General features: G+C 37.2%; 2 protein-coding genes across 4 annotated transcripts in view; both read right to left on the bottom strand.

Annotated features, from left to right (window-relative positions):
- Positions 1-257: 257 nt before the first annotated feature.
- Positions 258-19,677, bottom strand: LOC306878267 (GRAM domain-containing protein 2A-like). Of its 2 annotated transcripts, none has more exons than XM_079430507.1 (12): positions 19,537-19,677; positions 15,114-15,215; positions 9,831-9,888; positions 8,280-8,352; positions 7,523-7,626; positions 6,718-6,816; positions 4,478-4,549; positions 4,312-4,374; positions 3,797-3,974; positions 2,141-2,234; positions 1,071-1,178; positions 258-988 (listed from the first exon to the last, which is right to left on the bottom strand). In XM_079430507.1, exons 1-12 carry the CDS (start codon positions 19,644-19,646, stop codon positions 985-987), a joined length of 1,065 nt encoding a protein of 354 aa, XP_079286633.1. In that variant the 5' UTR covers positions 19,647-19,677; the 3' UTR covers positions 258-984. The 2 variants fall into 2 exon arrangements, with proteins under 2 accessions (XP_079286633.1, XP_079286634.1); XM_079430508.1 differs by lacking the exon at positions 19,537-19,677 and adding an exon at positions 18,741-18,869.
- Positions 19,678-20,487: 810 nt separating this feature from the next.
- The window catches only part of LOC306879045 (zinc finger protein 609-like), a 51,226-nt gene continuing 46,502 nt past the window's right edge, over positions 20,488-25,211 (bottom strand). For both annotated transcript variants that reach the window (XM_079431729.1, XM_079431730.1), the window contains 4 exons: positions 24,809-25,133; positions 23,902-24,255; positions 23,413-23,491; positions 20,488-22,861 (listed from right to left, as the gene is read on the bottom strand). In XM_079431729.1, coding sequence (XP_079287855.1) covers positions 23,418-23,491; positions 23,902-24,255; positions 24,809-25,133 — 753 coding nt within the window. In that variant the 3' untranslated portion in view covers positions 20,488-22,861; positions 23,413-23,417. The remainder of the gene's footprint in view (positions 22,862-23,412; positions 23,492-23,901; positions 24,256-24,808; positions 25,134-25,211) is intronic.

Here is a 25,211-nt window from a genome sequence, read left to right as displayed (position 1 = left end):
ATTACAAGCTATCAGAATTCCATCTTAGTTCTTGGCCATTTACATCAGAAACGGAACCAAACTGCATATTTTTGCACAGTTTGGGTCTCTGAATAAAACTGAGGGTTTTTAATTATTTTGCTTTAGAATGAGCTCCATATTCTCACTATATTAAATTGGATGAGCCATAAATGCTGATGTATCAAATATGACACATAATGCAAACTTCTATTTCAGTGGTTCAATAAACCGCTCCGTTGAAAAGAAATGATTTTCTTACTATTGTTTTATATGTCAGGATTTACATGCTTAAACATCTGTACAATAGGCTTTAGGAATCAACAACATCACAATGATAACCTCTGGAAAGTACATGAAAATGCACTATTTTATTGTCCATAAATTCTACAGCTTCAAGATTTACTTGAGTAAACATTCAATATGCCATAAACATTCTGCCCAGTAAGACTGATGATGACCTGATCACAACATATAGACATATATTTTCATGATGCGGTCAACTAAATCCTACTGGAAGAGCTAGAACACGGCAAGTGGCTTGCATAATAAATAAATAAAATAATATTATCTAAACGTACTGCATTAGATCCTGAGCTATACATATTCAAGATATTTATAACCTATTGAAAGTCATTCAACTGGTTTGATGTAGAGCGATTGATACATTTGCCCTTATTAGGAGACAAGTGACCACAAGAAGAGTTTTTGTTGGTGGAAACAGAGCCTTCCATAATATTCCATCACTGTAATAAACAAGGCTTGCAGTCTACATTCTGTGTAGGCCGTCAGGTCCTTTCTTCAAAGAATGAGAACACTTCCAGTCTTCTGGTCCTAAGTCAGGCTCATTGTTAACACAATCCGAGACGGACTTTGCATAAATACATAAGAGAGTTTGTTTGCATAGTTGCAAGGTGGCCACAGAGACAGAGAGAGCGCCAGCGCTGGACCGACTTCCCTGTGAAGTGCAGTGGTGACCGTCAGTAGTTACCTGTGTGGGCAGACAGACAGCACTGGTAAATGATCTGTAAGAGTGGAGTGAATGACAAAAGACAGTGTGGAATTACATTTACCTCTCTCTGAGAGTCAGTGCAGGGTTGTTGCTGAGGAAAGAGAGCTGCTGCTCCAGGCTGCAGACACGAAAGGCCAGGTAACACGACGACAGGATGAGCAGGATAATACTACGGGGCAGAAGTCAGACTTACATAAACAGCTTGCTTTTCAAATGGAAATAGAAGACCAGAACACACTGTAACTATATGTGACTCGCTTGAAACTAATTGAGATCACAGAGAGCCTTTATGAATGTTCAGCTGGACACTAGATGGCATGTGAGTTTCTTTGTGATTCATATTTAAGGAAAATACAACTTAAACATAATCATGGCCACTGCTACATGCATGAACACTACAAAGTCTGTGTGGGACCACCTGATTGGTCTAAAAAAATATATCACACAAATTCAGACAATTTGGAAAATAGCTTAACTGTAATATACTGTTTTAATAATTAAGGTTCTGATAACTGATCATGTTTTTAATGTATTTGGTGGGGTGTTTGTTTGAATTTGCTGTTATCATTATAATCTGCGGGTCTCAATTTGTCATCTTATTCTGTTGAGATTGTTGCTTTAAAACATTTCTTCTGGTAACATCTCTTTTAGAAAGAGTAGAGTATTTTTCTGAAAACAAACTGCAGACTCCACTGGATAGCCAGTTTACATGCATAGCACTTTATTGTCCAGTGAGTTTATCCCTGCTGCACCACATAAACTACATAAATCAGGCCACATGACGATGGGGACGGATTACTGGAACAGGTGGACTGAGTGCAAGTAATGAGAAAATCTCCCCTACCTCTTGATTTGGTTTATTTATAGAGCTTGGAAAAAAGCCGACTTTTTACTGAAGTGCATACTTTTTTCACAAATGATTTTCGGTCTTTGATTTTCAATTGAAGACTTTTGACACAGTAGTACCCATACGTCAAATGAAAGGTGATAAAGTGATTTTTTATGTTGGAAAATGACAGAAACCGCTGAATTAGGTGTTTTTAAACAACACACCAGTCTCTGTGACAGCATATAAGTACGAGCGAGAAAGCAAGCATGGCCACATAGTAAGGATTGTCCAGCCAAACTCACAGCAGGATGAAGAATTTCAGTAACTGGTACTCCATCTGGCCCAGTTCTGGTATCGTCTCCGTCAGGAGGATCTTCTTGGTTTCCAGACTTTGATCTGAAATGGACAGAGCAGTATCACCGGATGAGGAAATGCACGACACAATGATTTAAGTCCCCTTAACTGATTTTTATAGACTTTTATAAATGCATACAGTTAGCATGTTAACTACATTATTGAATATTTATTCAAATATGCTGAAATAAAATATCTATATTATATGTGATCTACCCATAACCCTTAGCCCAAAAATGGCTTTTAACATTACACAAACAAGCATTTAAAAGTATAGCATCTATTAGTCTTAGCAGAGGCTGGCATTTTAATATTTTATCTCTACTTTCTAAAATCTCCTTTTGGGCTTAATCCTGTATTGCATAATGGACCCGAGCAAACAGACACACACACACACTGTCACACACACACACACACACACTGAGAGAGCAGAAACATGAGCAGACACATGACGTCAAACTAAAGTGTTCATCTTGTTCCTGAACAGAACAAAATCATTTAATGGACATTTTTTCATTCCATCTAAGAAACATTTGATAAAATGAGGGAATTAACTGCCAGTCTGGACTGAGAAATTAATCTGCTCATGACTAATGCATTTCCCACTGCAGAATTTCACCTGGCTTTACCATCAGCAAGCATGGCACAAAAATGACCTGATAATGTGCAAAGCTAGGGCAATTTTTCTCTTATCGGTGGGCAGTATGTTATATTCTTGTTACATGATCTCATTACACTACATGTTTATTTCAGTAAGTGCTAGCCAATTATTCATCCTGTAAAAATAAATACATTTTTTGCATTCATGAACCTATTGAGGTCAAATTTTGATATCTAATCTCATAAATCAAAATAGACATTAAGGTTGATATTGCTTTTCTCATTTCTCACCACAGTATTGGATGTTATGGTTGTAATATATATATATATATTTTATTTTATTATTATTACTTTTACCAAAAATGTCTATAACTTTCCCATGACCTTGCCAGTTGTTTATAATTACAAGAGATTTTATTTAAAATCACTTTATAGAGATTTATGAGATTAAGCACCAATCTTTTGAATGAATAGATTTAAAGCGGTATACAGATCAACGGACTGTCATCATGCAGCTTGCAAACCAGTTTTAATTAAACATTCACAGCAAGTAATATCTAGCTGATGAAATATTTAGAACAGAACAAAACTAGAAAGATTTATTTCACTGCTTACTTTTTCATCACATACAGATTATACTCATGTCCTCCACAGTTTTAAAATTCCCTTACATTTTCCATGACTGTGGGAACCCTGTGTAAACTCAAAAAGTAAACTTTTATCCAAAAAATCTGGTACAAGAACATGCAAAACTTCCAAAATACATCTAAAATATGCAATACTGAACATTTCATAACTTCTAAGCCATCATTACCCCTATCAAAAAAGTCAGTGTGTGTGTGTGGCAGTACCATACTAGGATAGATTTTGATTCTTGATATTCATATTATATATGTACAAGCTATTTACATGTTTCTTCTAGGTACTCTGAAAAAAAAAATGCAGTATTGCTATGGCATCATTTCCAAATAATATCTAAATACCTTTTCTGGTCAGTCACTCACCCTCCAGAGGTTTGTCTGTCTGGAAGGGGGCATCTACGGCACTCAGGTCGGCGGTGGAGTTTCCCAGTAAGTCAGGAAGAGATGAAGCTACAGACACAACTGACGGCTTCCTCCTCCACTTCAGCACTGGAGGAAACTCATCTGGTACAGGGAAAACTTCAGGGACAGGGAACTCATCCTACACCGGCACATGGAAATAAGGTCACACATAAGCATTAATTGTGCCCACTGAAAGCGCCAGTTTCATACATCCCTTTTATATAAACATTCATTTGCAGCTTGTTTTCATTGGGTGACAATACTGTGCATGAAAATTGACCAAATGGCAGAGATTTGAAACTGATTAATTTCACAGTCTAGACCAGGGATCCTCAAATCAGTGTCTAATCAGTGTCTTCAAGATCATTAGAAAATCACAGGTAGATGAGTTTGATCAGGGTTGGAGCTAAACTCTGCAGCAGATTGGCCCTCCAGGGAAAGATTTGAGGAACCCTGGTCTAGACTCTCAAACCTACCAGAGCTAAAGCGTTGGGTTCTTCCATGTACTGCTTGAGGCTTAGGATCTTCTTCCCATTGACCTGAATGACAGACAGCAAAATGACAAAAGCCCACTTGTCATTAGGCTAACACTGTTTACATGTTCTCAACATAATAGCCCAGAGGTACTGACTAAACTCTCACCTGTAGATGTGTGCAGATGCGTCTCAACACATCATAGACGCTATCTCTGGACAGTAGAGACACAAACACGTACTGTGGGTGGAAAGGACACAAACATATCATCAATAGAGTGAAGAAGTGTAAACAGAGGCTATAATACATGGTGATGTGGCATGCTCACTTATATTCCTACTAGAAAATCCAGCTATAGATGGTGTGTTTTTAAACATGTTGGTTTCAAACTAGTCCAAGCTAGACTTTAGATGCTCTGAGCCGGTTTAGGTGCTTAATGGTGGGACTATGCTGGAAGATCTTGGACCTTCAAAAAACAGTTAACATGCTCCAAAACACAGCTTCTTTATGACCTCAAGCTGGTGAAACCTTGTTATTTCAGCACAATACCTTTGATGGTCTGGTAAACCATCTGAACCACCTTGGACCACACTCTTAAAAATAAAGTTTCCAAAAGGGGATTTTCACAGTGATGCCAATATAGAAGAACCATATAGGATTCCCTACAGAAGCTTTCAGTGAACAGTTCTTTAAAAAAACAAATCATAGTGTGAAGAACATTTAAATAATCTAAAGAACTTCTTTCTAATCTAAAAACACAATTACCACCTTAAAATGTTTTAGCTGGATTTTCTAGCAGAGACGAGAGACCGTGTGCATAACCAGAGTATGAAGATAAACCACTTTGTTTTAATTTAACAATGTAGCCACATATAATCTCACTAACAGGAAAAGGATCATATTTTTAGGGAAAACTAAGAGTGCATGAAAGCCGATCTCATGAGGAACAGAGGCTTATGGATTAGTCCAAAAACAAATGCAACCTTCAAGTGGAGTCGAAAAATAATGAAATTATGTGCACATGAATGACTAAATAAATTCTCAAAGATTTTGCTTCACATGAAAAAACATTTGAAAAGCATGTTTGCATAGAGCAGTGGTGGTAATTTTGCTTCTATTGGAAAATTTGCAGTTAGCTCCATGCAAATGAATTCATTGCGAGTGTATTCACTTGTTTATATACTGCATAAAAGAATTGCCACCATTCAAACTTTATGATTTAGTTATTTTGTATCCTAAACTTGAATGCATAGTAGTGGTTGCAATAACAACTGCCTACATAGGATTCTACCAGGTGCACTTCAAAGAAGCAATATTCATTTTTCACAATGGCCGTTTTGTTCTACTTTCACTGTACAGGAAGTAAATGACTGCCTTAAAGAAATCTAGAATTACTGACTATACACAGGCATTAATCCTCAAAGTAATGTCCAACAAGACTGCTTTAAACTGCTATATTCCACAAGTTCTTCAGTACTATGAGCTAACTGAAGCCTTAACAGAAAATAATTAGATTCTGAGTCCACTGACACAACCAATGGAAAGAAAAATGACACATGAAATGTCAGTCAGTTTCCTCTAGAGATTTATGAGATTAAATGGAAGAGAAATCAAGTCTGCAATCACAAGACCTCAAAATGAATTCAAACATTTCTCATCAAATGCTTTCAAGACCACATTATCTGAGCTAAGCTAGCCATATTTATAGTTGTTTAGGCCTGCTCTTGCTATAGTATGTATCTTATTTGTGTCTATTTTCATTTATTGGAATTTCAGAAGAAACATCTAAGATAAACATTGTCCTCTGAAAATTGTACATTTTTAAACTTTTTCTAGAGTTTCAGTAGTAGAGATATCAAATGAGACACAAACTTTGCACCGATTTGCCAAGATACTAGAGTCTGCAAATCAAACTTTTCAAAAGATTGCAATATGATCTCAAATGTTTCTCATTAGAATTCTACAAGACCAAATTATCTGAGCTATGCCATCCAGAATCATTTCAGTTCATTTCTATCAAGAATATCAAGAACTTTTAGAAGAAACATCTGAGACATAAAATTTGATCTCCATTAAGTTTCCTGAGCTTTGAAAGCGCAATTGCCAAATAATAATTCATAAAGACCATAATAACAATGGTAACAAATCAATTCTTTGCACAGGCCAATTGCCAGACTTCTGAATAATGTCTTCCTCTCTAAACCAGTCTTACTTTGCTGACAAGAATCAACTACACAAATAGGTATAAATGCTGACAGTTGTGAGATATGCTGACTAAAGACATAGATTAATGTCAGCGTTGCATCTATTTGCATTTTCACTGTTTTGCAGCAGCGCCTCAGAATATGCTGACTAAGCTTTGTATTTCAATCTGCCGGTCGATGACCTGGAACCTGGTGGAAACGCACCTTCTGACTGCTGTCTGTGGTGATAGCCAAGCCATTAGGAACCAGACCCGCTGTCTTATGTTTCTTCACCAACCGCACGGATGCAACAGGAATGGCCACCTGAGAGGCAAGAGAAAGTGGCAGAAAAAAAAAGAAAAAGTTTCAAAGTCCATCTTAACTTACAAATTCTTGCACACAACATTTTCCCTCTCAAAGATGGAAACTGGACCAGCTACATCTAATTACTAAATAACGTGGTGCACAAAGGACTGATATAACGTTACGCTTAACTCAGCACAACAAACTGCAACGTGGCATGCAGCCAAACGTACACAAAACACCAGTCATTCTGATCCTTCCTTACGAATTTGTTCAATGTGATTATTCCTTTCGAGTTTGTTATGATGCTAAACTTGTACTACCTTATTAGCCAGAAACAATAACCAGTCTGTTTTGTGTTGTTTTCTGGGTCGTTCAGACATTTCTGCACTGATCTTCACCATATTTTAAATGTATCAGGCACAAAACATCAATATCTATATAATATTTGTATTAACAATATTAAACTTTCCATGTTTTGCAATCATTATTGTAATTATATATTGTATTTCTGTTATCATAAAGTAAACTGAAATTGATACTTTCACAGCTACTTTAGTACTTTGGGTACTGTAAGAAAATATAATTTGATATGATGTTCAGTTTTCAAATTAAATGTTAAAAAATGACACTATTTTCCAACACAAATAGCAAACTTTGTCCTGGGTATGAACTTTCTAGTCATGCCTATCCCAGCAATAATCATCAGCATAGATGTGACGCTCACCTTGATGTCTTTACCAAAGAGGTTGGCGTAGAAGCACAGCCAGTTTCGAGAGATGTAGAGTCGGCCTTGCAGCAGGATGTCTCGCAGCAGGGCGCAGGAGTAAACTAAAGGACGGGTCATAAGTGCACTTATGCAAGTCACGCAAGCTGATACTGAACAGCATCAAATTCTGACGTCTTGTTTCACTTGAACTAGCCCAAAGCATCTTGATATCAATGTCAGACAGATTGCAACAGCATAATATTACCAAACATCAAGATGAACACCAAATTCATTTTGGTCCAAATGACTGACAACAGGGGCAACTTAATCCTTGAAATAAAAGTTTAAAACAATTGAAAAGAAAAGTCATAACTTAAACCTGAAAAATATCACCAGTCAAAAAAAGCTAATCAGTGACACTGACCATGTGAACAACTGATTAATATAATATAATATAATATAATATAAGAAGAAGCATGATATGAAGCAGTTTTAGCAATAGTTCACTAGTGGTAAATGTATTAACTAGTGTTTTCAGACCTTTGCCCACCTCTGTATATAATGGACATTTTTATTAACACAGCATGTGCACCAGTCTGATTTTAAATCAATTAAACTACTTTAAAACAACTGCAAGATGTTACTGAGGAAGCTAGAGTAGCACTATTAAAATAATTATTTGATCATTGCACAAGGTCACTTTACAAGGAGCGGCAAGATGCAGCAAACTAATACGTAAGAGGTTGCAGTGGAAGGAGAGTGATAACAGACTTACCTTTCATTAGGAGCTCTTCTTTGGGAACGCTCTGGAAAAGCTTGTGGTACTGCGCATTGTACTTGCTGACAGTCTGTGAGGAAGAAGAGGAAAGAGAAATCAGCTGCTTCGCACAGCTCTTCTGCAGCCTGGCTCTTTCTCGTAAGGGATGTGAGCTCTGCACCAAGCTGAGCATGCTGACACGACACAAACACTCCACACCGACCGAGAGGCAGCCTCACAGATACCCTGTCCCTCTCCACTGTCTCGGGACCCAAGAGCCAGCTTAGCTTCGTCCTCTTCCTGTAAGCTAACACAGCGTTTCTTCTTACTTCAGAAGCGTCTCTCTCGTTCTCTCTCTCTCTCTTTCTTCACTGCCCCGTCACTGACACGCAGCAGAAACACCCACTGCACCTTGACGGAAAAACTTGTGGGCTTGTTTCTAGCACATTTATCTTCACCAGTGCTCTCTCACTATTGCTTCCTGCAGCTCAGAGCGTTTCAGAGCACACTGATGCACAACAGATCATTAGGATGATGGATGTTCATTATGTAGATGGGCTGATCCAATCCAATTTTTAACCCTGCTTGTACAGCTACACTGTCTGTTTATAAGCTGTAATAAAAGCAATATGTCTTAATTCTATAACCAAGGCTAGGGGCCTAGAGGTGCAGTGTGACAGTATCTTTCATTGTGACCTTCACCCAAACTTCCTGAGTAGCAAAGCTGTGGTCACAGAATCTACTCTAAAATCTACCAAATTACTCTACGACAAGCACCAAAATCATTTGTACAGAGACCCAAAATGTATTCGAACACTTAAGTCACAGCCAAAATGTAAGAAAAACTTTCATCAAGTCGTTAGATAACAAGATATTAAACCAAGTGGCATTTATTTTTAGGAAATATGACACAAGAGTTTTACAAAAAGTTGTTTTTAAGAAAATTGTCATTTTAAAATGTATTTATTGTTGGCAAAAATCACTGTGATATTTTCTGCTTGTCAAATGTTACTGGAATATGTTCATACACTGACATAAATGTAATTTTACACAGATAATTACAAAGAGCCAAGAAGTAACACCCTGAAATATTATCTTGTAAAACATACTCCAATAATATTTGTTTTATTGACAACTTCGAAAAAAATAGTTTTTCTTAGTTGAAATTTTGAAATTTTGAAATTTGACATTTTGAAATTTAGACATTTGACATTTTGAAATGTTGTTGTTGTTTATGACCAGCGGTCAAGGTTTTGCTAGTTAGAATGATCCCAACAACCCCTGCTGGTAGATGCTGTAACTACACCATCTGGGAGCAAAACACATCTTTCTCCAACTAACATAAATATTAACAGAAAGCTGTACAGCTCTTCTTTCTTGAATTGTGCCATGAAACAGAACCCGAGGACATGCAAAAATATTTAATCATTTAGAAAATGTATTAAAATGCCATAAAATATTTATTATATTTTCAAATACAGACCATTTTAAATACGGTACTGTTTTTTGGGTCACTGTATTTATAGGTTGTACAAAATGATATTGAACTGTATGTCATCTGGTACTTACAGATCCACGATAGCATTTCTTGACATCCTCGTATGACAGGTCGTCTATTAGATGCACCCTGTGATACAAAAACAAATATGCAAGAGGATATGAAAAAATATTAACTTGGATATCCAACATGATGCAGTTTAAATGAGAATGTTATGGTGAAAGCACATTATGTGAACTAAAAGGGATATTTTCCTACACAATATGTCATTTATTTTGATAAGCTCAAAAACAGCCTTGTTAACCTCAGGGTGAATTCATGATAGAGAATACATACAAGCCGATGATCCCCAGCCCTCCAAATACGCTCATGCTCAGGCCCGAGGCAGAGGGCCATCCCATAACATGAAGCTTACGACTCTGACACTAATAACGTTTCCAGAGAAGAGCTCAAGACATTCACGTAAAACATGAAATTGATTTTTGCACAAACTGATTTTTGTTAGACATACTGGTAACACTTTCTATGAAGCCCTTGCCTGTATTTATAATACATTATAAGGGTACTCTTTAAGGCATAATAATTACTTACACATTTGTGGTTATAACTTTTAAGACATTACAACAAAATAAATGCTGTTTTATCAGAAAAGTCACTGAGAACTGTTTTTATTTTTATTTACTTTTATGGTGTCTGCAAACAATGATCGACAATGATCGCTAGCAGAAGTTCTCAATGGCCAGTATCTTAAATATTTAGTAGCCAAATTGGCTGGTGATTGAAAAAGTTGATTTAAAACCTAGGTTTTGATAAGTTTTGAAAAGAAAAGCTGCTGACGATGAGAGACAATGATTACTGTCATTGCCCGACTGTTAAGAGTTGTGCTTGTAACTTATGGGTTACAGGTTTGACATGTCAACTTTTGGCTCAACCAATGGTGTGATTTGAAGCGGGACCCCCCGTATATCTGTCCAGTGGCTAACAGGGTGGGACACCTGATGTACTTCACCTTTAAAACTACTCTGCTGCAGTGAGAACATCCTGTACGTTTCACTGGATAAAAAATGTCAACTTCAATGACGGCCCAGAATGAAATAATGACAACTAATGGCATCAGAGGCTATCAGAAATTAGATTACAAAATGATCAGTCATTCTGGATACTAACTCTCTTTATTGTAAAGCCCCTAAGAGAAAGAGCAGTGGGAACACAGGCACGTGGCCAAGAGTGCAGAAGAGTCCTCTGGCACAAACGCACATCTTTCTCTAACATCTCACTGTACTGCTGCTGACAGGACAAATGCATCTGTCATGCTTTTACCATCATTCAACATAACAGGGAACACCGCTACACCCACACTCGTGCACAGAAACATGTTTCTTTTCACACATCATTGTTCCCGAGAAGATAATATTATGTCCCCTTAGGCCGCTACTGTTTCCGTGGCACTGTGCTGCTGTATCCAATAAAAATGAACATCTGAGTCTATTATAGATGATTCTATATTCCTTTCGTCGCCATTTCAACAGAGAAACAATGCCTCATGTAGTGCTATAACTGAGCTGCATGCATTAATTCAATAATAAAAACAAATAGAAATCACCAGTAGTATCTCAGTAGTGTGTGAAATACAATATGCTGTGAAGCAACATGTGATGTGGTTTCCTGTTTTGCAAGTTAGTCGTGACCATGTTCAGAATGGCATTCTACCCACCTAATGTGAAAGAATATGGTGTGCAGAAAATATGAACTGTCTGTATACAGTATGTAATACACTTCAGAACTGTATGACTTTCTTTCTTCTGTGGAACATAAAAGAAGATATTTTGAAAACTATTTTAAAACTGGACATAACCAAAACTGTTTGGTTACCAACATTCTTCAAAATATGTTATTTTTTTGTTGCACAGAAGTCCGATTTGGAACAACGTAACAGTGAGTAAATAATGACAGAATTTTCATTTTTGGGTGAACTGTCCCTTTAAATATTCAGATATCTAAAAATGCACATTGAGCTATAGTGTTAGTGAACTGTAGTATAGTGCTTTAATATAATCTCTGTCTATTGTACAAACTTATTTCAGCTTACTTCAGTTTCCGCTGAAGTCCTGTTTGTCGGCAAATCTGCATTTTGTGTTTGGGAGCAATGGCTATTGGCTTTTGCTCCTGAATATTTAATTAGGTTGGCCTGCAAGCAAACTAGGCTTATGAGGATTTTAAATATTTATTGTACATAAATTCATAGCAGTTATAGTTTTTTCAGGGCCATATATGTCATACTCAAACATGTTCAGTATCCCAGTGTATTTTGTAGCTCTAATAGTACTGGAGGCAAATAAATCTCATTAAAAATGATCTTGCCATCCATTATGTAATGAGTTTGTTTCTTCATCAGAACAGATTTGGAGTGGAATGGGTCCTCTGAGAATCTTTCTGTGCAATGAATCCACTGCAGTGAATGGGTGCCATCAGAATGAAAGTCGAAACAGCTGATAAAAACATCACAATAATCCACAAATAATCAACATGACCCCAGTGCATCAGTTAATGTCTTGTAAAATAAAAGGCTGCATGTTTGTAATAAATAAATCCATCATTAAGGTTTTTTAACTTTAAACTACAGCTTCTGGCCAAAATAAGAGTCCATAATTCATAATAACGCTTCTTCCGGTGAAAAAGACCATTCCCTTTTATACTTTCACATCGAAATCCACCAATATATTTGTTTAGAACTGTTTTAGCTTGTAAGCAACTAGATTATAAACACACAGCTTTTCGCTTCACAAGACGTTAACTGATGGACTGGAGTCGTGTGGATTATTGTGATGTTTTTAAACACTCTTTCTGATGGCACCCATTCACTGCAGACGATCCACTGGTGAGCAAGTGTACCAGTCAAATGTAATGCTATATTTCTCCACATCTTGGATGGCCTGAAGGTGAGTAAAATTACAGCAAATTTTTTAAACAGGCTTGGCTCTGGTATCATGGCATATACAGACCATCTTTAAAGACATCCTTGTCTCACATCAATAACCATTCATTCAGGAGCCTCAAACTACTTTGAAATTCAAGTTTCTCTTTGTTATTTAAGCAGAATTAATGATTCTGCTTGTAGATATCTTAAAAATGACAGAAAGATATAAATAGAGCGATATTACAATTGCTACTGTGTGCTATCCAGACATGAGTCATGCGCTCTTATGCTGGGCTCTGGCGTATGGTGACTGCAGCATGTCACAGTTGCAGGCTCATCTTGCCCTGCCTGCGGAGGTGGAGAGTTACCAGACTGGCAGGGTGTCTGTATGCCCTTGGCTAAGGTTCTGCATAGGCAGGCTGATTAACAGCCAAAATGCATCTAGAGCCAGAAAGGGAATATGTCCCAGGGGCAGTGTACGGTCAATATTTCATCTAGAAGCAAGTAAAAGGGGACAAAGATCGTCAAACTTGGAGTTTTACAGAGGAAACACAATACAGCCTTAGTGATACTGAGCTGTTCAGTCATTCTGCCACGTGGACGTCAGCTCTCTGAACAGAACGGATGACAGTGTGAGCACATGATATAGTGCTCAACTAAATCCCATCTGGAAACATTCCTACAATTACACTCCGCCACAGAGCGGGCTTATATAAGATGTGCACTATACATATAATGGAATCTGCCATCATGTGAGTTAGTGTCAGTCCCAAAATAAAATTCTTTAAAAAAATCAATACAAATTCTTAAATGAGTGAATCTTAAAGGATTAGTTCACCCAAAAATGAAAATTTGCTGAAAATGTACTCCTCTCAGGTCATCCAAGATGTAGATGAGGTTGTTTCTTCATGGGAACAGGTATAGAGGAATTTAGCATTACATCACTTTACAGTGGATCCTCTATAGTGAATGGGTGCCGTCAGAATGAGAGTCCAAACAGCTGGTAAAAACATCACAATAGTCCACAATTAATCAGCACAACTCTTATCTATCAACTGATCTGTTGTGAAGTGAAAAGCTGCATGTTTGTAAGAATCTTTCTAGCAGAAATAGCTCATAATACATAATAATGCTTCCTCCAGTGAAAAATTCCATTCCCTTTGTCCTCTTACTCAAAATCCACTGACATATATGTTTAGAACTGTTTAGGACTGTTTTCACAAGTAAACGGTGCTTGATGTGTGCATATTTCTCTCCTGATTCAGACAAGATGCCTTTTCACTGGAGAAAGCAATATTGTGGATAGAGGACTCATTTAAAGTTAAAAAGTCTTAATGATGGATTTGTTTATTTCAAACATGCAACTTTTTACCTCACATTGATAAACTGATGGAATCGTGTGCATTACTTGTGGATTACTGTAATGTTTTTATTAGGCATTTGTAATCTCATTCTGGCGGCACCCATTCACTGCAGAGGATCCATTGGTGAGCAGGTGATATAATGCTAAATTTATTCACATCTGTCCCCATGAAAAAAAATAAAAATTGGATGGCCTGCAGGTGAATAAATATTCAGCATAGGCTATTTTGGGGTGAACTATTAAGTGTCACGTGAGGATTTTTTGTTTGTTTGTTTTTCTAAAATTCTTTTCTAAAAAAGGCTTATGCTTAAAGGCTTAAAAATAAATTTGGAAACTAATATAAATTCTGCCTAGGAACAGATTTCATAAAACATTTACATTTTTTAAATGATCTTTTATTAGATTTTATTTTCAGCACTGCATAACACTTGCATTTATGTCAAGTTGGATGAATTTACCATCAGTAATATAGTAATAATAGTAGAAGTGTGAGTTGCACTGAACCTACAGGGCTGCAACCAAATAAAAAAATATTTTGCCGGAATAATGTATTGTGTTGTGCATGAATTTGATGTGAACAGTCAAAAAAAAAAAAGATCATTTATCACAAATTTTTATTTTTTTTAATTAAACAAACATTAAAACCCTTTTGTTTAGTATTTACTTAAGACCAGTCACAGAAAGTGAAGCAAAAACAGATTCTGTAGGATACAGTGAAGTGATGTTTCCTTGTGAGAGTGTGTCACTTCTTGCCTTGACCGCTTACTATGACTTCCTGTTCACAATAACTCATCTATTTTCCAAATCACTTGTACTGTAGGGTCAAAATAACACTGAAGACTAACTGAAGCATCTTATGACTGTGGGGAAAACCCACACCTTCAAAGGTAGGACAGAAAGACCTTCTGACTCAGCCAGAGGTCGAACTGTGAACACCACCTCAGCCTGTGAGACAACAGTTTTACCCGCTGAGCCAAGATGCCACTAAAATACTGTAAACTTTCAAAATAGTTTAAAATCAGATTATATAAAGGCAAAGTTGAGACTACTTTTAGCAGTCAAGTCATAACTTGCCTGAAGTGCATGTCATCGTCCTTTGCGGGCTCTGACTGATCGTGAAGCGCTAGGAGCCCAACATCTTCAGCCTGATCCTGATGATCACTCATGGTCTTAGGCCTGCAATACACACACACAGAACAACACATCACACACACTTCTAATGAGCCAACACGAACATTTAGTCTTTTCCCACAGCAAAAAAGTGCCTGCTATTTCTGGAGTGCAATTAAAAAGGTGTGATAAATGGACCACTGCTGCACTACTGTCACCATTAACAATGAATTTTACTTGGGCCTATTCTCTCCCTTGTTATCTTTAATTGGGAAGCTTCATTAGGCTGTTTCTGTGTGTGCACTGACAGACCGTTTCCTGTTTTTGAAGGTCACACCATTTGATCCACTGCTTAATGCACCCTGGAGAATTGATGCATGCTGCTACATTGCACATACACAGCTGGTGTACTGCACCTCCAAATTGCTTAACTAGCAGTTATCCTGCTGGCATAGTACAAAATGCATCTACAGGACAGAAATGAGAGGAGGGCAAAGTGCAAGGTCTGCAAACCTACCATGTTTTTAAAAATACAAAGAGAAATACATAGACAAGAGGATTAAAAAGCCAGTGCATGATGATGATAAAGGGATGAGAGTTACCCAAATACATATTTTGTTATTAAGATATTCTTCGTTATAATTTAGTTTTTTTCATAACATAATGAAGGGCATTTTGTGCTGATGTGCCTTTAAAAAAAGGCTTTCCCTTCACACAGCAGCAAGTTTTCTGTTTTGACTGTAATGTTATACTTTATAATAAATCTTGTCCAATGAAAACTGATCTTTACTCTATTGAAATCCATGACTTAAGGAAAGTAAAGCAGATTATGTAAATGTAAATGTAAACAGTGTTGTAGTGATTATATGATATTATGCACAATTGCAAGGGGCCACAGGATGATTTAAAATAAGACAAACAATTAACTAAAAATCAAGATTTAATTTTAATTTGTTTAATCAACAACTGACATTTTAATTTAGGAAGGGTTCCCACAGCTTTGGAAAACCTTGATATATGAGCTAATTTTAAAAGTGTGATTTGGAGACCTGGAAAAGTAATTGAAATCAGGATTACTATCATAAAAAAAACTAAAATTATAACCAGGAATTTACTGAAGAATTAACTGAAATTAAATAGTACTAAATAATATAATATAATATAATATAATAAAATAATATAATATAATATAATAAAATAAACAAAAACTGACAACAGAACAACTTTAACTAAAAAAAAATAATAATAATAAATATGAAAATATAACAAAATCTAATTTAAAAATTAACAAAAAAAAAACAATATCAATGAATTAAAATTACACTGATGGAAATTAATAAAAATAAATAAATAATTACTAAAGCCATGGAAGTTTTGATACATAAATTTTCTTTATGTCAAGCTGTAAAAACAATTATCAGGTAGAAAAAATAATTTGTGAAAATTTATTTGAAAGTAAAAATAATAACAATAAAAACCCCTGTATCCTGTGATCACGGACGACTAGAAAAAAAATCAGCTGTTCATAACAAGCATGAATTATTATTATTATTTCATTAATTTCATATATACTCTTAGTGTCTGTAAATAAAACTATTCTGTTAAAAAAAAATAGCAGCTTTATGATTGCTGCAGAAGTACCAGAAACATCTCCACGGGGGGCCTGGAGTCAAAAAGGTTGATATCCACTGATGTGCATTATAGCATTATTTATACACTGATAAACATGTCACAACTACATTTCTGAAGAACTTCCAGGGGAAGCCATGCTTTATGTGTCTTAAATTATTATCTTAAATGCAATCACCATTACAGGACAGACCAGTCACCCAACAGGCGACATTTACGTGTAAACGGACAATCATGTGTTGATGTATTCATCTGTCTGGTGAAGGGATCCTACAGCTCCAGGTTCTCAAAGTTTGTTTTCATAGCACTATGAACTGTTTTATTTCATGATATGAGGCCTTTAATAATGACAGAGCTGTCCTAAATGTTGAAGGTTAATCGAGGCCCCTCTTCTTTCTCTCTATATTAGTACTGTATGTGCTGTAACATCACAGGATAACATGCTAATCCATTTAACCAAATCAACTTTAGCCTACAGGCACAGAAGCCTCTCTTAAAGGCACACCGGCAATTTTTTGAAACCTGGCAACGACACTGATTACAAAATTGGCACATGCTGAAAAACAGGCATGAATGCTTGAGAATGAACCATTTAACTAATATAGTATTGCATATGTTTTACAACTCTTCAGGTACAATAAGTCACAAGCCATAGTAACAATAAATAAATAAAAATAAATAAAGAACTGCTATAATTTGTTAATGTTAATGGTTTACAGCGGGCAATGACAGGAGGTTGGCTGTATTTGTGTAGAGGGCCCTCAGGGGGGTTCACAGCAATAACAGAGAGGCAGCTGTACTGCAGGAGGCTGGGGGCCCGTTCTCATGTACATCTGCAGGCTGTAACTGCACCCCAGGCAGTTGACACACAAGAGAGCTTTCTGATGGATACTTTGCAAGTCATTCACACTGCATTATGCCATTTTTGTATCCACATTGTATTGTGAGGACATGCAAGTTGGAAGACACCTGTGTGATGTTTTTTGTTAGTAACAACAGTTAAACTGAGGGAAAATGAGGACAGCCGCTCTTTCTTTCATTTTGACAATGCGGGAACACCTTCAATAACATTTAGCTTCCCCTGCCCTTATAAACATGTGATCATTTTTCTGCCAAAATACCCAAGTTACTGCATTTATTGTTACTACTGTAAACGCATATTCATAAAATGTGTCACCTTATTTCTGGCAAAAACTATGGTTATTGTAGTAAGTTCGTGACTGTCATATCTTACATATGGTGACATATTATTGTAAAGAATTTAGCAGACTCAGTAAACTCTCCCTGTGAGTGACCTACATTCCCGTCTTAGCTCCTGAGGGCCTGCTCCACTGCCCTTTCCATTTATAAACATATAGGCTAATGCTTTATATAAAGTTTGTATAGAGTGGATATGCTTTGAACAGTTAAAATGACTCGCAGAACAAAAATAATCCTGTCAAGTGTTTGGTACAGAAGGGGAAAAATGTATGGTGTTTAATTGTATAGTAAAACTGACTAGTTGTATGCAGACGAGACATATCTGCTTAAATTAAAACTGGTGTGATGTAAACGTTAAATAGGCTAAATAAATTTTATAGCATCCTAAATTTCTAAAATCAATAATGCAAATTAATTCCCTAATGTAGCATAATAAACATAGTAAATGCCAAATTATTTATTATTAATGATAACAATAATAAAAGTAATAAAATAACAATAATAAAAAATCCTATGCCAATAAATGGCGTGCTTTAGCAATTTACTCATGTGGAATGGGGTCAATGCAAATCGATGTCAATTTTGCATTAGACAATTAAATCACAATGATCAAATAAAATCAAACTAATATGCATCGATCTAACAATCCACCAAGTGAACTAAGCCTGCGCGCGCGCAAACAATATTTATGAGTTCAAAACAGAAGACTTCACGACGTTCGCCAATATAGCGAGTTGAGAAACAGCGCTAGCTGACACGTACCTGACGGACAGGAAATATCCAAACCCTCGCTCGACGTGAAAAAGCCAGCATTACCGGTGTTATAATAGCCCGAGCTCATAAAGGATCATAAGTGCGCGTTATGTAGTGTGTCTTATGAGCGTCAGCAGCATTAGAGACTCGTGCTGTTATTAGGAAACTCTCGCTGGATTTACTGCTCGGTATGAACGCACACACATACATTACACAGACTGACTAGATGAACAATCTGAATAAATACACATTTGGTCGTTAAAGCATTCATTTTCCGAGTCTTTCGACAAGAGCTGACAAATTCTTATAATCACATTATTAGGCTATAGTTAATGCCCTATGCAAACGTGTGAGAAAATGGATCTGCAGGGCTTGTGTTTAAAATTTGGTTCATTTGTAGAAGTTGTATTTGAAAAGTTTCATGTAACTTTGGCTACTGTCAAAGAAAACTATTTTAAAAAGTAAGGCTATTTCATTTAGGCTAGTTGCTGGAAATAGATTTAAAACCAAGATAACAAATGAACACAGTAAAGATTTTGTAAACTGAAGTGTTCAGGGATCAAAACCAAAGTGAAAATGCACAAAATTTGAGATCTGATAGCAATAAAGCACACAGAAGTACAGCCTGATGTGTTTGAGCATGAACACAAACTACAGAGATCAGTTGTGCATTAAATAGCTTAAAGTTCAGCATTAATAATAAATACATTTATAGGCCGACAGCCAGTAGACGTACTGTTATGCATCTGAGCAACAGCTTCATTGAAAAACACAAGACTCTTGAGACAGTGCATTGTGGCCTCACCGGTCACGGGTGCGACAGGTCCTGCTTCTGTGACCATGGGGGCGTCTCTGTGGCTCAGGCCCCTCCGCTGAAGGAGCCTCAGAACTGGCTGCGTATATAGTGCATCCCATTAAATCCCAGATGTCCAATGCAGACTTGCTAAGCAGCAAGAAAAGTGTACTTCCATGCCCTTGCAGGATATCAGAGAAAAAGTCATTGCCTCAGCATCTCCCTGCCTCCCTCCCCTCCCAGCGGCGATAATCAGATTTTACCTTTACACTCCACAAAATCATCCCCACATAATCTCCACTTCTACATCACGTTGCACATAAAAGCGCCTTTTGTTAGAGACAAATCACTTTGCACAAGCTGAAATGGCTTTATGGTTCTTACTGTGCAAATACTCAGATGATTCAAAACAATTACCCTTTCAGACATTTCATTGTTGTCATATGACAGTCTTAACAGCATTAGAGCAAGTGAATTAAAATGCTGGGGATTTGGAATTTCATGCATCCAAGATATTTAATGGTGAAGCTTTTGCAATATTTCCAGCGATTGAGCAAAAGAGGCCTGCATATTTCATGGAAAATAATAAGTAATTCAATGACAATTCTGCAGTGCATATACAATTTTCTAGTTTCATTGACTAACCTTCATTGCATAACCTCTATGAAATGCTTTTTAAAAACCATTATCCAGAATTCATGAACAATTGAGGAAAATGATTAAGATTTATATTAGAGGAATGAATGGGAAATAGGAAATAATGCATTGGAAAAAAAAAAACATTTATACAGTGGAATTGGGTGTCCTCTAGTGGTAACTGGATCTTCCAGTGTTCAATACGATAATTTACCTGAAAAAGGTCTTATGCAAAACATAAAATAAGATAAAACCTTTTTATTAAAAAGTGAAATGAAAAGATTTTTTAATGATTATAAAACAGAAGAGAGCCACGCAAGGACAGGTGTGATTGTCTCATAAAAAGATTTATTTTTTTTGCCTAAATGTACAAAGGCAAGTTACAGTATTGTATAAAAACGAAACGTGGTAATGTACACTTTACATAAGAGAAACAGTCCAAGAAAGAACAGGAGGAATTGGGTGATACAGCCAAAAAAAAAAAAAAAAAAGCCATTAAAAAAATGTAAACATTCTTTAAGTACCGGGGCCTGATACTTGGTGATAAATTGTCCTTTGAGAAACACTTGGGATGAAGCGCAACAAGAAAGAGGTTGAAGTTCATCGTGTAAATGACGCAAAGCATGCAATAGTGCGCTGCATCCTCTTTCCAACAAATCACAGCATGTCAACTGAGCACCATTTGAAACTAGCACAAAATGCATATAATTTTCATGATCAGTACTAAGAATCTTTCTTAACTGCCAAAAACCATGAGATGTTTCAGGTTTGAACTCTTGACAATTCATAAAGTTGTTCTGTGCGGCTCAAACATCCCAATGTACCGAATATCAAATGACATATTGGATGTTAAACTTAAAGCCCATTTCTCTCAGTATTCAGTGTACCATGGTGCTTTACTGCTGTTGTTTTTTTTCCTTGTGACTTTACACATGAGAGGGAGTGCATGAGCCAACGTAATCCTCCGAACACCTGTCTTTCGTCTCTCATTCCAAAATCAACCTGCTCGAATCACTTCGTGTGAAAATATGACCCAAAATCAGCAGCAAGCGACCAGGAAACTGCCCGAGATCCACCGAGAGCTGTCTAATTGAGACTTTGGATTGAGAGACTCCCAAGCCTCATTTAAGAGTTTCATGGACCTAGTGAATGTTAAAAAAACCCAGCAAGCATTGTGACAGCAAGCCAATACAAAGCTATGGAGGATAAAGCAGAGGACAACACCGAAAAGGAAAAGAAAAACACACCCCAGCGACAGATATCAAAACAAAGTAATCAGATGGTTTCTTGATTGCATTTTAAAACAGTTCCTCTGTACATCATATACAGACATCACATAGTGTGTGCAACCAAGAATATCGACAGCGTTTGGTGCAAAACCAAAGTTTGCTTTGCCTGAGGAGACACTGTTTAAAGTCACATTTCTAGTGCTATAGTACACCATGCTGGACGACACATGAAATACACAGAGCATGATGGGCTATGAAAGCATGTTCGGGTCAAACGCTCACTTGGTTTCATAAAACACGCTGGAGTTACCACAACACTTCCACAAAAAGTGTTCAGGGATAGAGCGGCCCCATGCAAGAACTTCAGAACAATTAGAACGAAACTACTGGGCCTCTGGTGTCACGCACCCCATACCGCTGCAGCAGAACGGCCACCACGTAAGCGTCTCTCTCTAAAAGAACTTACTATACCCGTCACATTAACAAACATCCATTTTAAGAACCATAGCGATAAATCGGAAATTCTGTTTGAGATGAGGTAAGGTAGCCAAGACGGGAACGAGGATATTCGGATTCAAGTTGAAGGATAACCAAGTGGAATTGAAGAGAATTCCCTGGAGTAAACGGACCTCGGCCAGTGATGTTCTAATGAAAGACTGTGACGGAACAGCGCTCGCTGAAAGCAGTTGTGTGAGGGCAGTCATGCGTCTTAAAACACTTTCCTGGATTTGCTAGTCCACGAGAGGCTGGATGGTACTGCTAAAAAAACAGCATGATGTTACAGTTGAACTTTCTCTGAAAAAAGTAATAATAAAATAAAGCATTCATGATATCATGCTCGTTACGTGGAACCATTCTGATGATAGAAAAGAGAGAAATGGAAAAAGAAAAAAAGAGAGCAGTCTTGAGGCATTTGGTGATGAGAACCGTTTAGGAACCACTGGCAGAAAGAAAGAGTTATGAGACAATGCTAGATAATATCTGCAGCTTTCACTGGTGGTATCTAGAGAACAGCAATTTAAAAACCGTGGGTCAAACTGATTTTTTTTTTCAGTGAGGATGAAACAAATAAAAAAGCAAAACAACTTTAGTTATCTCAGTGTGATAAAACTATTTTCAGTCTTTGTGTTCTTATGTCCCCTCGAGCCCTTGCCTCTTGTCTGGTCACAGCCTGCATCGGGTGAGTGGAATGACAGTCCTTGCTTTTCAATCATCTCTCACTAGTTCACAGGCATAGTTCAGTGGCCAGCTGGGCTTTGAGCAGGGCAGGATGGCTTTGAACCTGGTCTCACAGTCTGTAGTGGGGTACGAGGTACAGATACTAGGAAAACATCAATCTGCCACACATTCCAGCAGAAAAACTAAAAATATAGAAACACCATTCAACTGATGTCTAAATGAACTCCATATACTTCCCCATGTGATCCAGTCACATGATTATTTGTAAAGAAGGGCGAGACAATCAGGGTTCCCTAAAGAAAGAAAACACAAGAATGCAATGGTTAGAATAAAGAATATGCTCAAACTATTATAAATTCAAATATAGTCGTCTATTTAAATATGAACATATATATATGTATAAAAACTAAGAATTTTTTATATAATATTATAAATCAAAAATCTATATTGTTAGTATTATATATTTATCACTTTTTAAACATGTCTCCCCATCTTCCTGATGTTATTACAAGAGTCTCCACCAGAGGTCACTATAGAATTCTGAAGCGATGTTGCTGTTCTTAAAGCCCTAGCCTCAATCTAAGGGGCCTTAAATAATCATAATGCTCTAAAACAGATGGCAGTCTACAAAACCTTTAGAGAGAAGGGCCTCAAAGCAAGTGGAACAATTATAAACACCTCTTTGTAAGCTTAGGTATAAAAAAAAGCTTTTACATTACTCTACATGAAATGGGGATACGTTTGCAATTACTGTGGTCGTCCATCTTTCACTGCGATTTATGCGATTCACTCTCTGTTTGGCCACAATCCAAATCTCCTTTCCTTGATCTTTGTTTTCTCTTACCATTCTCACCTCCGTGCTGGTGGGTATAGGGAAGGGGCTGAGGCTTGCTGACTGGCAACAATCGCTGACGATGAAAGGCCTGCAATTAAGGAACATCCAAGATGTTGTTTACTCTCAGTTTTCTTTGTGGAATTGGTGCAGTTTTATAGCAGGAATATTTTGTTGTTGTTTTTTCCCTAAACACATCAGATGAGGCATCTGAAATCTCATTAAGAGATGCCTGGTTCACATTATACCTCCCAAAACAATCTTTAAAAAACTCTAATTCTCATTAGTGTAATACAGAAAATAATTCATAATAATGTCAATATTAAGATAATGTAATGATATATTACTATATAATTGTAAAATAAACATTTAATGTAATGTTCTCTAATGTTTATTGTGAAGATTTTGGGATTAAATATATCCAGTGCAGCCATCTCAAAACCATCTGAATTTTAATTTTTTATTTTATAAGTTAATGTGTAAGAGTACTACACTGCTGACCTGTGGCATAAGACAGATCGTACTGCCCGGCTACAAGAGAATAGCCTAGGTGGTGATGGGGTGGCATTATGCGTTGGGAAGGAGATGAACGCGGTCGATCCATTTCTCGATCCCGCTCTCTTTCCCGTTCTCGGTCGCCTCCTCCTCTCTCCCTTTCATGGGAAGGCTTGTCGGCAACAGTGGGTGATTTGCTCTTGTACTGGTTGGCGTGTTGGTGTAGTATGTCCAAGGCTTTGGATTCTGAAGCCGACTTGCTGCTGACTGTGGGGCTGGAGCGAGATTTCTCTCCCTCCTCTCCACTGCCCACTTTACTGCCATAAGGGGAGAAAGGGTATCCCGCCGGCAGATAGGACCCTAAAAATTAGAAGACCATACTGTTTTTCTACTTTATAGAAGTGCCATTATGCACTTTTAACGCACATTAAAGCTCAAAGCATGCTTTATGCAAGTACATGAATAACAACACTGCTAGCTAGACAAGCTCGATTTTACATGTCACTGTGAAATTAACACGTTAATTACATGTCACATGTCACAATTAACAAAGCAGCGCAAGCATGTGTTGCATTCTCAGAGTTGCCACAAGGGGCACTATCATCATTAGTGGCCAGTTTTCATTTTTAGTCAACAAAGAGGAAATTCTTGTGGAGACAGTTTATCTGTTGATATGTATATAGCTAGTTACCCGAGTAATAACAAATAAAAAAATATTTGAAAGTAACTGATCCTGCCACAATAACGCAATGTATGATGTAATCCTTTATGTAATTTGCATAAAGTATGTTGGCCAATCCGTGCAAACCAATTGTTACGCAAGTTTACTAGACTAGTAACTGTCGTTTTTTTAGAATAATATGCCGATAATATTATATGAACATGATCATTCAAATGTGATTATTTGTCTTACCTGGGTAGTTCTGCATCATGACGGAGGACATGCCTCTGTATCCAGGATGGCCGGGATCGTAGCTTTGCCCAAATGGATATCCATGCATGTAATGCAGGTAGGGTTGGTGCTGTGCTAAGGGGGAGCTGAAAGGTATGTGGGCATTGGGCCGGGAATCTTTCCCACCGCTTCGCTGGTCCTCAGAGCTGGGAGGACACAAACCATCAATTCCATCTTTACTATCTTCTTTGGAGCTGCTGTCTTTCGGCCTTGGCCTGTCATCTTTGCCTTTTCTGTCTCGCTCCCGGTCTCGGTCCTCATCTGGCGGTCTCTGAGTGTCAGGGTACTGGAAACGGAAAACAGAAAGATGTTAAAGGTAAGGTTTTGAGAGGTAATTAATTAGCTCACCCTTAAAAAATCTGTT

This window comes from Barbus barbus (assembly GCF_936440315.1).
Source record: "Barbus barbus genome assembly, chromosome: 2".
NCBI lineage: Eukaryota > Metazoa > Chordata > Actinopteri > Cypriniformes > Cyprinidae > Barbus > Barbus barbus.
This window is presented reverse-complemented; position numbering and strand designations above follow the sequence as displayed.